General features: G+C 40.7%; 1 protein-coding gene and 1 non-coding gene across 2 annotated transcripts in view; one reads left to right on the forward strand and one right to left on the reverse strand.

Annotated features, from left to right (window-relative positions):
- Positions 1-18: 18 nt before the first annotated feature.
- MPP4 (MAGUK p55 scaffold protein 4) overlaps positions 19-17,916 on the reverse strand; it is a 38,205-nt gene continuing 20,307 nt past the window's right edge. Inside the window, exons 13-20 of the mRNA XM_057316063.1 lie at positions 17,452-17,487; positions 11,509-11,550; positions 9,250-9,420; positions 7,773-7,853; positions 4,397-4,490; positions 3,915-4,023; positions 2,836-2,970; positions 19-565 (exon numbers count right to left, since the gene is read on the reverse strand). Of these exons, the coding sequence (XP_057172046.1) occupies positions 374-565; positions 2,836-2,970; positions 3,915-4,023; positions 4,397-4,490; positions 7,773-7,853; positions 9,250-9,420; positions 11,509-11,550; positions 17,452-17,487 (860 nt within the window). The 3' untranslated portion in view covers positions 19-373. The remainder of the gene's footprint in view (positions 566-2,835; positions 2,971-3,914; positions 4,024-4,396; positions 4,491-7,772; positions 7,854-9,249; positions 9,421-11,508; positions 11,551-17,451; positions 17,488-17,916) is intronic.
- LOC113250977 (U6 spliceosomal RNA) lies at positions 1,528-1,629 on the forward strand. Its single transcript, XR_003314293.1, has one exon. It is a non-coding gene; the product is annotated as a U6 spliceosomal RNA (small nuclear RNA).

Genomic DNA, 17,916 nt, shown 5'->3' on the forward strand with positions numbered 1-17,916 from the left:
AAATTTCATGAGGTTAAATAGTTTCTGAAATTAAATACTACTTATTTTATTTAGGGAAGCTCTTTTATCTGAATTGTACAAAGACCATGCTAAATCTATAGAAGTTTTTCATACTCAGTGGCTTAACATTGTATTCTTACCATTGCTGCATATGAGGTAAAGGAAAACATTTTTTTCCCTGAAAGCCAAGGGGGTAACTCTACATGCATACAATGCAAATATTTTTTTCAAATAAGATTAATAAACTGCACCATGTTTAAATTTGCATACATTATAATGGGGCAAATACTGCTGTTTTAGATTGCAGCTGTTACTCCAGCGCTCTGTAATAGATGGATATTGTTAAAACTCCAGCATTAAGCAGGAGGCTTCCTTAAGACTCAGTATCCGAGGAAACCCAGGTCGCTGGTACCCACTGAGGCTCCTCTTGAGCCTTCTGAACTGCAGACAACAACTGGGCACACGCATCTTGCAAGTTGTCATTCACAATCACATGATCAAAAAACTGGCCAAACTGTGCCTCCATTTTTTGGGCTAAATCTTCCATCTCTTGTAGATCTTCATCCTGTGTGAGAAATAGAAAAATATGGATAGCACAGACTTAATGAGATAAATAGAAATGATATGCAATTGTTTTGCTGTTACATTAATTTGTGAAGCTATTTATAAAAACACTTAGGTCAAATAAATGTCCTCTCTTCTAAACCAGAAAATTTATGTTTCTTTCTTTAGTCTTAGTTAATGTTTCCCTGGTCAAGGTTTTGCAAAACTAAGTAATGGTAGCCAGAACAATCCCCCCCTCAACTTCCTATTTGGACTTAAATTATCTTATTCTATTATCTAAACCCTTGAAGCTTTCAAACTTTGTATATAACAAAGAAAGAAAGTAAGAAAAGAAAAAAAGAGAAAGGAAGAAGAAAACAAATTTACCAGTTAAATATAAAACTTATACATAAATTTCAAATGAAGTTTTATAAGGTATAATACAGTTCCCGAAATTAAATACTGATAAAAATGACACTATTTTGCCACTTTAACATGAGGATGGTATGAGCTGGTTCTATTGAATTAGGCATACCCTCATTGTCCTTTGCTTCATGATGACCTAATTCACCTTTAATATTGTCTATTTCCACTATTGTGAAATGTTCATTTAGTGAAGGTCTTTGACCTTCATTTGTACTACATGTTAGATTCATTGCTGTTATTTTCTTATCTGTCCGCAACAATTAAAAAAGTACAACTTGCTGCCAATGCAATCATAAACACAAATACAAATGCAGGCCCTGAAATGTTGTGGCAGTACGCCTTTACAACATGACCATACTTATGACCCAGAAACAATTTTGCTAATTTGCTTAGATTACCATAAAAATGAGAACACAAATTTAAATGCCCGTAAGATTTAGAGAATACATCCATGGACTCCACTGTCTGAAGTGCAAACTGAAGAATCAGACTCTCATACAGTAGTCATAAAAAACATGAAGATAGAAATAATAACAAGGGATTACATAAATATACCTCTTGCTTACTTCAGCAGCACATATGTTAAATTAGAAACAGTACAGATTAACAATGTCCCTATGCAAGGAAGACATGCAAAGTTGTGACGCATTCCATATGTTTAATTTCCGTTTTATAAGAGGAAAAAGTTCTAGAGATCTGTTTCATAATGTAAATATACTTAACACTGCTGAACTGTACAGTTAAAAATGGTTAGGATGGGGCGCCTGGGTAGCGCAGTCGTTAAAGCGTCTGCCTTCCGCTCAGGGCGTGATCCCGGCGTTCCGGGCTCGAGTCCCACATCGGGCTCCTCTGCTGTGAGCCTGCTTCTTCCTCTCTCACTCGCCTGCTCTGTTCCCTCTCTCGCTGGCTGTCTCTCTGTCACATAAATAAATAAAATCTTTAAAAAAAAAAAAAAAAAAAATGGTTAGGATGGTAAGTTTTATGTTGTATGTGTTTTTTATCATACGCACACACAGAAAATAAGTGAAGGTAATATCTTGATCTAGGTGATGGTTATCTGGGTGCATGCACATGTAAAAATTCACTGAGCTGTTACACATAAGATTTATACACCTTGCTGAATGTTTATGATGATTTAAAATAGTTAAGGTGGATTTAATTTTAAAAGACTGGGAAAAAATTACCTATTCTAGGAAGAGTTCACTGATTAATCCCACCTGTCTCAGCCCCTCTATAATTTCCATCATCATTAACACATGATGTTTGCATTTGGAAATATATTTTATATAGATACCTCATATTACAGATAATTGCTACAGCATTTTTAAAAAAGATTTTATTTATTTATTTGAAAGAGAGAGAGCATGCATGAGCATGAGAGGGCAGAGGGAGAGGGAGAAGCAGATTCCCTGCCAAGCAGGGAGTCCGAGGCAGGTGGGGGCTCCATCCCAGGACCCCAGGATCATGACCTGAGACGAAGGCAGACACTTAACCGACTGAGCCACCCAGGCACCCCATTCACTACAGCATTTTTAAAGTAAATTCTCAAACTTTTTCATACAATAAATAACAAAATATAAATGTCAGTCTTACGCACACCAAATTTCCGTGTGGCTTTGCAAACTGTGGTTTGCGTTCTTTTTTTTTTAAGCTAGACTAGAAAAAAGAAAAAAATAAGAGCATCATAGCATTTATTAAACTTTATTTTAACGTCTACAAATCATGTCTAGTAAAAAGGATAAATAATAAGGGCATTTTTCATTAGAAACAAAAATCACATTCCTTAATATAGGGATGTTGTGGAAACAATACAGTGACTTTTTACTAGAAAAAAAACCACATTCATCTATTTCCTCTGTATCTTACCTTGAACTTCATGTCCACAAAGTAGTCTGTAATGATCTTGGCATTCTTCCGAGATTGCTTCATACAACTCATGTTAGATGGCTTTATAAATATGACATAGGGCTTCAGTTCCTGGGTTCGAGCTACTTGAATACCCTACACAGAAAAATTAAGTGCACATTTAAAAATAGAAGTCTCAATTTCCTAGAGTTAACATGAATGTTCTCAAAATTTCTAAGGTCAGAAATCAATAATTATTTTTAGCTAATTTATTTTTATTTATTCTCCTTTGTCCCTAAGTCCTCAAATCTAAAAAATAAACATTTTAATAATTAAGAGATGGGGTTCTAGAATCAAAATCAAGTTTAAACTGTGGGTCTTCCTCTTACTAGTCATACCACCCTTATGAAATCTGAGAATAGGATTCTATACATAATTTCATGGTACAAAGACAAACTCTAAAGGTGGATCAGTTCTGTTTCACCCTCACTTCCCTTTCCTCTTGTTATTATCTTATATTGGATACTACTGACATCTTCACACTGACCTCCAGCCTTGACCCAAGGGAGAACAACTGCCTTATCCCCTGATTCTCTTTAACGCACGTGGTATATTTTTAAATGACTACAAAACAACAACAACAAAAACAAGGATCAAAAAAATGGAGCCTACACATTGTGTGCTCTTTATCTTAACTTGCTCACTCCTGCCTCATTCCACATATGGTCTCATAGAGTTAGCTGTAGATACGACCATGTAGCAACCTTACCTCCCTGTGTCAAGCAATATCTTACTCCCTCCACCAATTTCCTTGATGCCTTTGTGATCAAGGTCAAAGCAGGATTTTAACTTTTCTTTATAGCCACCAGCTCAGTTCTCTTTTTGTAGCTGAGAAGCAAGGCTCCTTCCCTAACTAAAGATAAGATATCGGCAAACTGTTCCTTCACATAAGATCCTGGCCCTTAGATACGGTAAGTAGTCTTATCCCTAAGAGGCTAACAGAATAAAATATCTCAACTACAACCTACAGCACATACACAAAATGCACGATATTCATTCATTCCTTTGGGGAGATGGGAAACGTTCCACCACAGACCTACCTGAGGCTCTAGGTCCATGACACAGATCTTTCCTTCATCAAGGACTGTTTGAACAGCATCCACACTGGTACCATACAGGTGGCCTTTGTACTCACCATACTCAAGCATCCTGCAAGGGTGCCACAAGGAAAAAAGAACTCTTTCTACAAGTAAAATATTATTTGTAGTAACATAGATAGGATGTAAATATGTGGACTTTGGTAACACAAGAAGAATGAGTGGAAAATCGACAGGAAAAAACATATTAAAGGATCTAGGACTTAACTATTTCTCCAAAATCTCTAAAATTTGCAATTCAATTCTGCTCCCTCTCCAAACCCAATGAGTTAGTATACAAATACACCAATTTACATGTCCTTGCTTAACTCTTCAGAAACAAAAGGAATTACCCCAGGAGCTTTGGATAATGCATAAAAATAGTGGATCTAATTTGAAGGTAAAACAACCAAAGGTGAGAATCAGATTCTGAACCTCTAGCTTACCTGTGACTATACACGAGGCTTTCAAATGTTTCCTTTGACACATAGTGATACTCACGTCCATCCATTTCGTAACTCTTTTTGGAGCGAGTAGTATCTATCAAAATATGGAATTTTAAAGAAGGCTTTAGAATCAACAAAATGTTTTGATTTCGTACCAAAATGCATTTGGATAAAGATGTCCAATCAATATAAATAAATGAATACATAAACAGATAAATAAAATGCTAGAACCAAAAAGAGGGATCCTGAATTGGTGATAAGAAAGAAGTTCTCCTATCAAAATCAGTTCACCTAGAAACCTTTATTAAATGCTCATAGTGTGGACACGAATGTACTGGGTGTTAAGCTAGGATGAGGAGGCCCTAAGGGGTACCTGCTCTCACTTCAAAACAGGGAAGAATGAAGGGGGGGTAAACAGAAGGGGGAATGAACCATGGGAGACTGTGGACTCTGGGAAACAAACTGAGGGCTGCAGAGGGGAGGGGGTGGGGGATTGGGATAGGCCGGTGATGGGTATTAAGGAGGGCACATATTGCATGGTGCACTGGGTGTTATATGCAAATAATGAATCATGGAACATTGCATCAAAAACTGGGGATGTACTGTATGGTGACTAATATAACAAAATAAAAATTATTAAAAAAAAAAGCAGGCATGAGCGAATTATGTGTGAGGTCTAAGATGCCTAAAGGCCCCCAGGTAGCATATCTGCTGTTTAGATAGTGCATTTCCCAAGATCCCATTTCAATCCTCACATGCCTAGCCAGGTGAAAAGTTATTATCCCTAGTTTACTGATAAGTAACTGAAGATTCTAGAGAGTAACTACCTTGCTCGTGTACACAGACTAATGAAAAGCAAAGTTGCAAGCAAGAACCTTGCTGCTCTGACTCCTAGACTAATATTTTCTGCTACACCAGATTGCCTCTGATTTGAATTGGAGAAATCCCTGCAGTCTTGCCCAAACGTACTGATAGCCAAGTGAGATGGTGATTAATTTGGGGGGATCTCCAGAAGGGAAAGATTGGTGGAGTCTGGATTCAGTCCTATTCTTTTATTATAGGTTCTCCAACTTCAATAGTACTTGATAGAGAACACAGGAGCTCACTGAGTAACTAAAAGTGATTCACTGTCTGCTCCTCCATTTATTCAACTACCATATACCAAGTCCCCCTGTTCCAGATATGTTAGCTTCTTAGCACGCAAAGATGAATAGAACACAGTTCCAACTCTGTGTCCTACATATATTGCAAAGCTGCTAGTCCCTTAACCTGCATTACCACAAATTCTGCATGTTCATTTAAAAAAAAATGGTGTATTTGCATTTGCCAAAGTTTAAGAATGAAATAAATGAACACTTGATAATACCAACACACAGAAATGACCAAACAGGAGCTTGAAATAGGCCCTAAATGATAAAAGGCATTATGAACATTCAAGAGGCTCAAAAGCCGAATGTCATCTGAGGGTCATTTTTGGATTTTTTTTCAAGGATTTTATTTATTCATTCATTTTAGAGAGAGAGAGTGCATGTGCACGCACACAGGTTGAAGGGAGAGGCAGAGGGAGAGGAAGAGGGAAAGAATCTCAAGCAGACTCCATGCCGAGTGCAGAGCCGATGCAGGACTTGATCTCATGACCCCGAGGTCACGACCTGAGCCAAAACCAAGAGAGTCAGATGCTCAACGAACTGAGCCACCCAGACGCCCCTGTTTTTTCTTTATTCAAACCTCTCTGCAGATCCTTAGAGTTCCTACAGTTATGCCAGTTCTCCTATAGCTTTGTACTGAAAAAAAAAGTTCTAGTAAAACACTATAGCTCTGAGGTTATAATAAATCATGTAAATATAAATCTAAGATGACTCCTTTTCCATGGCTTCTATTGGACTCTATTTTATATGGTAGGTTAAAAATCTGTGAACGGGTGCATAACTAGAGGTATTCATCTTAAGCTTAAAACTATTCAGTCAATTTAAAAAGCAACACATGCGCAGCATTTTCTCACTTTGAATGATGGCTAACCATACTTCTTACAATTCTTCTCTGTTCTGTGGGAATTTTATCTTTATCCAGATTATTGAAAAATGGTGCTTTCCTTTGTAGTTCTTACGTTGGAGATCAATGTCCATTCTTACATATATAAATGGTGTTTGGAAAGCACAACTTAAGGTACGTGATCAAAAAGCAACGTTTTCTGTCACCCACTGCCTTCTGTGGGACAAGACCTTCCCCTGGCCCTGGATGAAAATCTAGCAATTATCATGACTCTTCTGATTAGTTTTAGTTAAAAAAAAAAAAAAGCCACCATCTTCCATGCCACAAAATGCAGTCTCAATGTAATAACTAAAATTCCATTTCCGTGTAATAATCAAAATTATGAATTTCATTTCTATTTTGGGCTTCTCTTCCCCCCCACACCTGGCTCAGACTTGCCGCAGCCACGGAAGCTGCAGTCAGAGAAACTAGAAGTCAGGAAAGGAAGGAGGATTCACTTTTTCCCTTCCCTTTCATTGCCTTTCTACTGTTCCTCCCCATTGGTATAGCTGTCCAAGGCTAGAGAGCAGAGAGGAGAGGAAAGAGCCGGAAACATCTTACTGATGCTGATGCTGGATACTATAGGTTTCTTTCAGACTTGGCAAATATTTAAATGTGGCTCTGCTCTCCTGGAGGATGCATGGGTTATTCTGCAAACCCTACCACCACCGCCGCCACCACCGCCGAGCGTCTCAAACCCATCTCTATTCCTGCTAGTCATTTGTGATTTCCAAAAGGGCAACAACTTCCCAAACTACGGCCCCTGGCCAGTCCTCTAAATTCTTTAGATTTTGCAAGTATAATTCTGACACCAGTTTTCTGTGTCCCCCAAACTGCAGGGAACACATACTAAGCTTTTAGTTGGATTCTCTAAGTTCCTCTCTTGAACCGAAGTGAAGGAAAGCACCCACGTGCACTTGGCTATTTCCTGCCATGGATGGTGTGATCATACTTACAGTTCATATAAAATTATATCTGCGTGTATTAAAAATCTTTAAATAAGATAAGGCATTTAAAGAGCCAACCGCAGTGCCAGGAAGATAGTAAGTACTACTATTACTTAGCTATTATTACGAAATATTAGTTTTCCTGAAAGGTCATCTATATGATTGTGAAGAAATGGAAAAGAGTCACCTTTTAAAAGCCTCACCAGCTACTTGGCCATGAATCAATTCCCTCTATTAAAATAAATACACTTAGAAATATTATATAAGGACTATCCCTTGTGTCTTTTATTTTTACAACAAAGGTGCTGTGGCATTGTTAAGTGAGATCAGTGCGTCTGCAGAGGCAAAGACAGTTTGACTAAAACATGAACCGCTTGGAAAGAAGAAGCGACACGTACGTGGCACAGCACTTTGGAAATGCTTAGGATTGAGTTCAATAAGTTGTCTTCTCAGTTCATTGACTCCAACACCAGAAGGCCCTAAACACAAAAAAGCCACATACAGACATCACTGGACGTGGATAAATATAATTACGTGGTGACACAATCATATCAGTTTTTCTATCAAAGATATTTGAGAGCAAATGTTTTCCAGGAAATTACATCGCTTCTCACAAACGGAAACAATTCCAGACAGCTCTTAGGAATTTTCTTGGGGACCCAAGGAGTAACCCATACTTCTTCAACATCCCGGAAATGAGGTGGGGAATTACAGGAACCGGTCACCCCAGCAAACATCATCTGCTGTTGGGCACTGTGAGAATTCTCTGGCCTCATTTCAGATAATCTGACACAACCTACCTTTCCTGTCAAATGAAGTGTCTATCACATCACAATCCAGAAATCAGCCCTTAGAATTACGGTTCTGTGAGTCAACACCCTGCGTGTAACTGGAGTCGGGGCTGACTTCACGCAGTTACATAGGGCCCATGCTTAGGACACTGCACTTGGTTTAATGCTCTTCCTTTGCCATCTTGAAATGTCAAACTTTTTTTTTTTTTAAGATGTATTTATTTATTTCACAGAGAGACAGACAGACAGGGCACGAATGGGAGGGGCAGAGGGAGAGAGAATCTTAAGCAGGCTCCATGGCCAGCGTGGAGCCCCATCTGGGGCTCCATCTCACAACCCTGAGATCAGGACCTGAGCTGAAACCAAGAGTCGGAGTCTTCACCAACTGTGCCACCCAGGCGCCCCGAAATGTTGATCATTTTTAAAGATGCTCTTGTATTTTCATTTTGCCCTGAGCCCTGCCAGTTCTGCAGCGGTCCGGGCGGTGAGGCATGCTGTTCTGCTGTACGGGGCCTCCCTCGGTCACAGCTGGATACACAGAGATGGCAGCAAGACCTACTGTACTGCTTCTGCAGGGACCAGGTTGGCGGGCCTCTCGGGCACAAAGGCAGGTCGCCCCAGCACTGTATCTGCCCTGCTCTTCAGCACCATAGACACAGTCCAAAAGACTTTCAACACTTTTCTAAAGAAGGTGATTACAAATATCTTCGGGAAATAGATCTTAAGGATTTTCATTTCTGATACAGACTGACATTGCCGTCTGGGTGAATACTCGTCTATACTTACAGAACAAACTCTAAACAGGTTTTAAAAAACAACCAAGCTCCATCGTAATACAACCTGTTATTACCCCAGGACATCTCTACGGGGGCACACCACATTCAACTGTAGGCGATAAACGCGTGGGACAGCAAAGTTTTATTTATAAACACACACATATAAACCAGGGTTGGTTTTCTTTAAAGTGTTTACATGGGAGTCCCTAACGAACGCTACCTTCGCCACTGCTCCCAACGCCAAAGTGCCGACCCTGGAAGGAAAAGCTCAGTATGGAGGGGGAGCGCCGCGGTGGGCAGGGACGTACCCACGAGCACGACGAGGCGGTGCCGGTCGGACGGGCGGCGCTGGAACTTGACCACCTCCTCGTACGGGGCGCCCAGCGCGCTCAGGGGGCCGCCTGGCCCGCACACCCCGGCGCGCAGCGGACCCAGGTGGGACTTGCGGCGACAAAGGCGCATGCTGCGGCGGAAGCCAGCTGCAAGGGTGGGAACGCACAGGATGTCACCTCCAGGCAGAAGAGGTCACCTCCAGGCAGGAGAGGTCACTTCTTCCGCACCTGCTGGAGCCTGCGGTGACTGCCGTCAGCAAGTGTTAATGAAAATCATCACGGCTGGGTAGAAAATAGGAAGCAACGCGAAGAACAACAGCAAAATGCCTCGCATGTTGCCTCGAGGCTGCACCCAGTGCCCACCAAGTGCCAGGTGCTGGGGACCTAGTGGTCCCACACCTCAAAGCCATTTCCTCCTGGCTTTACGTTTCATGGAGGAGGAGAGAGAAAAGTAAACACATCAATAAAAATAAGTGCTTAGAAGGATCGGTGGATAGAGAGTGATGGGGGTGGTTCTTCACGCAGGTGGTTCAAGTAAAGTGTGTGTGAAAAGGTGACATTGAGCAGAGGAGGGGATGCAGTCATGGAGCCAGGTGAAGAGGCATCTGGGGGAAAAGCAACCCAGGCTAAGGGAACAGCAACTGCTAAGGTGCAGAGAAAGGAGAGTTCCAAGAGTGTTGGGGGAAGCACAAGGAAGCCCTAGTGGGGCAGGGTGGTGAGCAGTAGGGAGAACGGTGGGAAAGAGGGTGGGAGAGGAAGCAGGGAAGCTGGGGGGGGGGGGGGGCTCCAGCCGAGTGTTGTATTGTGCTCTAAGTGGGCCGAAAAGTCACTGGGTGGTGGAGAAATGGGTGTGACATGGTTTATGTTTCTGAAGAAGTGCTCTATTGCCGTGGGGAGGATGTAAAGTGTGGACTCACGGGAGAGCAGCTGGGAGGTCCTTGCGGTGCCCCAGACAAGGGAGGATAGTGGCCTGGGCCAGGATGGAAACAGCGGAGCAGGCCGATTACTCACATTTCTCGGATGGATACTCTAAGACACGGACAGGTTAGGTGGCTGCTCACAACTGTGTCTTCAGTGGCAGAGCTGGACACTAACCGTGGCTTCTGAACTCCTAGAATCCTGCTACATCTGCCCACCGAATCACAGGGCCTTCTGGTATTTTCAAAAAAGAGCTGTTCCCGGGTAGATAGAGCTCGGGACTCTATGTGTATATATGAACACACACACACACTCACGCACACACGCACACACACATCTATATCTATCTATATATGTTGAACACCATGAGTTCACACCAATACCTACAATGCCAGCTCAACACTACAGGATTCATTCCAGCCACCTGCCCCCACCCTTTCGTATGTGTAACTCCTTTCTCTAATAGTGAGAAACCTGACTGATTGTCCTCAGTACGTTTACTTATTGTATTAGTTAAGAGCACCTGTGCAGGACGAGGGACAGATGGTAGGCAACCTGACAGAAAGGGTCAGAGCCCAAGTGACAGCAGCTCTCCTCCTCACTTTGCTCTGGCTCTGACATCCTGTACCAGTCGACCATCATCCCCTGCACAGATGTTCTCCTCATATGGCTCAGTGATGCCCCATTCCAGGCTGCTTCTTCCTGACCTTTGTGCAGATGCCTACTCTTTTGGCTTACTTAATGGCACTGGGGCTGAGTTATTCTCGAAGGGATGCAGAAAAGTGGCCCTATGTTTGTTTGTTTTTTGTTTTGTTTTGTTTTTAAAGCTCTCTCAATGATTCCAATGTGTAACCAGGCCCAAGGAACCAACATTTCACTTTACAGACCCTGGTGTTCCCCCACTGTCTCTGGGAGGAGGCCCACCATGGTTTTACATGAGCCTTTAAATGGGTCCTTCAGAAAGCTCTGCCCAGTTGACAGATTACAGGAATGTGGCCATCAAAACCAAGTTTAGTAGTTAGAGAACTTGTCTCTTTAAAGTAATATAAGTATGCCATGGAACAGTCTGGAAGAGAACCAAAGATTTCTGTTTGATGAATAATTAAGAGATATCCAGTGGAAACAAGATGAATTATAATGAATGATCAACATAGCAGAATATTGACCAAAAAAAAGGAGTTGGGGGTTAGAGGGAAAGCAGAACAAGGAGCAAGTCTGGAAATGTTCATCAGCAAAAGAAGCTTTCAGAAGAGTCAGGATGATATGAATAGAACTTGACAAGTGAGGATGACCTACCTCTTATTAATCATTACCTACCGATAAAGAACTTCTGACCAGAGCCAACAAATTCCTCCTTGTCTGGAACACAGAGAATGGCAGGAACAGAATATGTGAAGGGGGAGAAGGAGAAGGTTACTTAGAACAGATGCATGAATCTATCTTCAAATCTGCAAGTAATACCATTTCAGTAGATGTCAGCACAGCTGAATTCATCTTGAATGGCTTCTTGAAGACTGCCCTAAGCACTTTCCAGTCTATCATATGCACCAAACTATGTGGAAACACTCTTCAGAATTTTAGCTATACACTGAATATATGCTGTCAAGTACAATGGAAACAAAAAGCTATTTTAGGTTTGTTTAAAGTTATGAGAAAGATATTGAGTCACCGTAAAAACAAATAAAAATTAGGTATACATTGTTAAACATGACCAAAGAAAACTGACTTAAAAAAAGAAAGAGATGAACTGGCTTTGGCTTCAACTTACAGAAATGGGGTTCTGCAAGACCTATAATTAGTCTCTTTGTTAGAGGTGGGTTTTTATTTTCTCCCTGATAAAATGGTTTATTCTGTATAAAATTAGTATTTGTCCTACGGCTGCCAATTGTGTCTGACTGTCCAAGAATCTGAGAGACAAGGTGAGGAACACTGATCCCAGTGGCTCTAAGCACCCAGAATTTATTTAACTTCTGCCTCTGCTGCCACTGGGGTCTCGGAAAAATTCCTATGAACTTGAGGGGAAAAAAAGTTATGAAAATGTAATTTTCAAATTACTTTTTACGAATATATGTTCCTTTTCACTTATGCAACTCTGTTTTGATCATTGAAATATATAAAGACCCATTGTTTGTAGAATGAACTAATATATACAACCTTTTCTTTAAAACATACATTTTAAAATACAAAGAAAACACACCAATATCAATTCCAATTCCATTTTCTGTTAAGTAAGCACATTTTTCTAACTGAAATATGTCAGTAAGGGTTTTTTTAAGTTTTTTTTTCAAATTTTTATTTAAATTCTAGTTAGATAACATATAGTGTAATATTAGTTTTGGGAGTAGAATTGAGTGATTCATCACTTACATATACAACAGTGCTCAACACAAGTGCCCCCCCAACACCCATCCCCCATTTAGCCCATCCCCCACCCACCTCCTCTCCAGCAGCCATCAGTTTTTTCTTTATAGTTAGAGTCTCTTATGGAAACATTTATTTAGGAATATAATTTTTAAATATTTTCTATGAAATGGAATATCTCATCACTGATTTCACCCTTAAAATATTTCTCATCGTAAAATGTACCCTGTCAAGCATGCATATTGGAGGCACTGAAAGATCTTAAATATAGCCTACCCAGGAAATGAAAACAAACAATTACCTTCTGAAAGCTCCTCTGGATATTTGGTAAGTGAAGAAAGAGACATGAAAAAGTTAAGTCTTTGAAAAGATCAAGTTGACCATCCAATAAAGACCAATGACAAAAGCAACGCATTATGTCACCCCTAGAGAAGGTTGTCACTCAGGTAGGCCTGGCAAGACAAATGAGCGACATAGAACTGGCAACCAGGAACTCATTGGACCTGACTGCTTGGAGAACAATAACTTTTTCTGCAAGTCTCTTACCTACATTCTCCCTGAGGGCTTTTTGTCTAGGAAGACTCCTCTCTGCTGGTCCGCACAAAATAGGGCTTGAGAGAGAGAAATTATAGGAAGGCAACTGCTGTGAGCCTCCTCTCCTCTCCCGGAGGCCAAATGCTGCAGCCCTGTGAAGTGGGCCGTGGGGCGGGCAGGCCTGAGCATCCTCATTCCTTACCCCTCACTGGGTCCAGTGACACACGTCCTTCTCCAGGTGGCCCACGAGACAGGGGGAACCGAACACAAAGCATACTGTTTTCTTTGTTTTCTAGATCTCTTAAAACATCCATCTTCTCTTTTGCTTTTTTTTAAATGGCATTCCTAATTAGACTATATCATCACCTCCTGGAGAAATTCAAGGAGGTCATATGATACCACATTCAGAGAAGAGTTGAGACCACTGAAGAAACGGAAATACCCACAAAGAGCTCTAAGTAACAGAATTAAGCATCGTGAATAAATATCAAGAGTTATTTACCTAGGAAACATGCCAGCTGGGTGCTAATTGCTCCTTAATTGACCTCCTAAGTGAGTTGGGTTCAGAAAGCACTTGGGAGTTCTCAAGTTTTGACTAAGAGGAGTCCAGAAGGGGCACCTCCAGGTGACTAAGGGCGGCTGCATGCGTTCCTCTGCTGAACGCCCGTCCGGAGCGAGACTCACAGTACTGCTAGCTAGCGCTCACCTACCGCTTACATTCTAAGCACTTTACTTATAGAAATTCTTTTTCCCACTTAGACATGGGGCAAGTGAAGGGCAGAGGGGTGGAGTGATGGAGGACCCACGGAGCAGGAGTCCTACTTGCACAGTCTGGCTCCAGTCCCTGGCTTTAACCACTCCACCGTCCTGCCTTTCCGTTCACAGATGTCACAGACACCTCTGGGCCTCCAGCTCGGTGTGTAGGCTGTTTTCCAGAGAAACGAGAGGACTATAACCCAGAGGCATTAAAAAGTAAACCAGTCCCAAACACTGGGCCAGGTGTACATAGCCTGACAGACCAACTATCTAACGGAAAACAGGAAATTTAGAAACAACATAAATGGGAAGTAGATCAGTTAGGTGCACACTTCCCCACTCCATCTGACTGCTCTAACTGTGATATGAAGAAAAAAACTAAAAGGAATTCACTTATATTTTTAAAATAGTGTATTTCAAACTAGAAATCCTCAGGCACGATTTCTCTAGAAGACATGAGGAACGATTAGATGCTTACGGCGACTTCTAACGAAGCATGGATGAAAGGACGTGAAAATATCCCTTATATAAAGTATAGAAACACAGATGGGCAAAGTAACAACAGATTGGAATAGCAAGTGCTCTGGTGGGTCATAACAGACCAGGTTTATTTGTATATAAAAGAAAGAGGGAAATTTCCTTAGCTGAATAGGGATAATATGCCAAAGCAATTGCAGACTGACGAAATGGAGAAAATGAGGAAATACACTTTTGGAAGCAGGGAGTAATGTTAACAGGTTGCCAGGTTTTCAAAATACTCTGAGACCTATATTGTGACTCATGATATCCACAGTACTCTGAGGGACACACACCTGACGATATCATGTGTCATCAATAATAACGAGTAACATATTAAAGAAAAAGAAAATAATCGATCAGTATTGATACCTTACTTTCCAGTTTATTTACTGTCAGTATGGAGCAGACAGAATGTGTGGGGTCGATGGTTCAATAACTACAAGGCAATGTCTTGAGTTCTGTTCAAATGTCTCTCTCCATAATGACTGGCTTCTAAATAACCGAGCTTTTCATTTATGTCTCGTGAAAACTTACATCACTTCCGTGGATTAAAGAACTGCTTGTTTATATTTGTAATGGGTTTCATCCAACAGGACATTCAAAATATTGTGCAGAATGGTCTCCACACCGCAGGACATCTAGCATTCCTGATTCCTACCAGTTAAAGGCCAGTGGTGCCCCAAATCAATGTGCCGACCGAAAAATGCTCCCACAGAGCTCCAAAATGTCCCTAATAAGAAGCAGCAGTGAAGGTGAAGCTTATAATATCTCACAACTATACTGTTGAGGTATTGAAATAATTATTGTATGATGTCCCTAAATGTGTGTTTAAATGATACCAAAATTTAGAACAGACTCTTAAAAATCACTACCAAATACTCATTTTTTACTTACCTGATTCAAATGTTTCTTCATCTATGGTTTCCCATGGAGACCAAAAAAAACCCAAAAGTGTCATTATATTACTAACCATGCTGAGTCTATATTTTAACAGCCTAATTCCCTGACCCTATGCTTCTGCGTACATGCCAACTTTTAAAACTCATTCTTAAATCAAGGCCAAGTCAGTGGGGTCTCTCTGGCATATTAAAACCTTAAATGAGATACGTGGTTTTAGCAGTTGGGCTATGACATTAAGCAAGGGTGCTCCAGGAGCTTAAAATAAATAAATTAGAAAAGAATAAATGGGAGGCGCCTGGGTGGCTCAGTTGTTAAGCGTCTGCCTTCAGCTCAGGTCATGATCCCAGCGTTCTGGGATCAAGCCCCGCATCGGGCTCCCTGCTCAGTGGGAAGCCTGCTTCTTCCTCTCCCACTCCCCCTGCTTGTGTTCCCTCTCTCGCTGCCTCTCTCTCTGTGCCAAATAAATAAATAAAATCTTAAAAAAAAAGAGAGAATAAATGGAATGTAAAAGAGGCTCAGAGGGAAAGGAAAGTAGAATGTCACAGGAAGCCCCGATGGATGTCAGAGTGTGCACAGTGTTGCTGCAAGAGGGCTTGCAGATGAAGGAGGGTTGCACCCTGCCTGAAGCTGGGGGGCGGGGGGCAGTGCATAAGCAAAGGGAGTAGGGAGTGTGCCGAGGAGGATGAGTATATAAATGGTTTGATTGGGGATAGGCTTGTTTAGGTGATGAGAAAAGATTTTATATAAACCAACTTTCTCATCAGTTAAAACAGTTATTAGCATTTTAAAGAGATATTAAGGATTCAGAAGCTAGAGTGTATGTGGAGAGCAGTTTGAAATATGTAGCAACATTACCAACCCATGCATCCTTGGATCAGGCCACACTGCATCGAGGACACACTCACCCATGTGTGAGACAGTGTGTTTACAAAGCTATTCATTGTAGCACTGCTTGTAATAGAAGAGACTGGACATAACTCAAATGTCTACCAATAAGTTATTGTATAAATGCACAATAATTTACTTCCCCAATAAGCTATTAAAAAACAAATGAAGAGGCTATTTATGTAAAAGACGGACTCATATATAATGCTAAGGAAAAAAGCCAGGAACAGAATACTGTGTATAACATACCATCAAAAATGTCTTTTGTTTTTAAAAAAAGGGTGCTTTTTTAAAAAAATGGTGAGGATGATGGTAGGGAGAGGAGAAAAAACATTATTGCTTTTATATGCACAGAATATGTCTGGAGGGATCACCAAGAAACAGAGCATTTATTACCTCAAGAAATAAAACCGAGTAGGGGAGCAGGGAAAGGGAGGAATTCCATACTTTTGTAGTTTTTGAATTTTAAAGTATGTGAACATATTACCTAATTAAATTACAGAAAGAAGTGAATATTGGGGTGAGTTTTTAAAAAACAAAATGTGTATTTGATAGAATAAATATGGTGTCAACATTATTCTGTAGTTGTTCCGGGAAGTATATGTGAATCTTTGAAATATCCACTATTTAAAGATTTCATATTGTTCTTTAATTTCTAAAAACTAGATTAGCCCAGAAAGCCAAGACAAACTCACCTATCAGATTGACTTTCTAATAGTTCCCAACATTACCGTTGTGATTCTTGAACCAATCTTAGTTCTGCCACTAAATTTGGAAAATCTTTTCCCAATTTACAAAAAAATTTAAGTACTGAAAGATAAAAAGTTTTCATATATTTCTCTCAAAAATTTGGAATCCACTACTAATTATCTATATTAGAATCTATCAGAAGATGGTACCAAACAATAGCAAAAAATATATGTTGTTTTTTAAAAATTGGCATTTCAATATTTTATAGTATTTTCCAAAGAGCATGGCAGTTTCCAGACATTCCACTGAATGTTGCTGAACATAACACCTGAGTATTACTAAGTGTTCCTGTGATCATTTCCAAGACACTGCTTTCTAGAACACTTTCTAGAAGGTTGGTTTGGAGCCTGGAGACATTCCCACAGCTGTGCTTCCCTTTCAAGTGCCAGAACCACAGAAAAAGGATGCAGGGGTGGGGAGGGAAGGGGCTCATTTTACACATTTCTTCCAGAGGAAAGGCCTGTGGCCCCGTTTGGCTAACTCTGCTTTAGAAAATCTAGAGCTGAGATGCTTCATGTTCCTTCTGGTGGTAAATCTGTCAAGAGGAAACGTTACCTGCTTCCACACACTTCTCATCAATCTTCATGTCATCTAAAACAGGATAGAAAAATAGAACTTAAAATGTATGAGTATCACAAACAAAATTCCCAACGTATAGACTTATGTCAGAAAAACTCAGATCATCTTATAATAACATTACTTTTACAACTATTCCTCATGCTTGCTCACTTGGAGGGAGAAAAAGGACTCCACTGTATGAAATGAAAATGAAGATCTATGGTATAGAAGCCTACATAACATAAAATGGTTACAATTTTTAAAGCATCAGCTTTTTGGGACAGCTAGATAGCTCAGTCAGTTAAGCGTCTGTGTTAGGCTCAGGTCATGATACCAGGGTCCTGGGATCGAATCCCGCATTGGGCTCCCCGCTGAGCAGGGACTTCTTCCTCTGCTGCTCCCCCTGCTTGTGCTCACTCTCTCTCTGACAAATAAGTAAAATCTTAAAAAAAAAAAAAAAAA

This window comes from Ursus arctos, unplaced genomic scaffold (genome assembly GCF_023065955.2).
Source record: "Ursus arctos isolate Adak ecotype North America unplaced genomic scaffold, UrsArc2.0 scaffold_1, whole genome shotgun sequence".
NCBI classification, from domain to species: Eukaryota; Metazoa; Chordata; class Mammalia; order Carnivora; family Ursidae; genus Ursus; species Ursus arctos.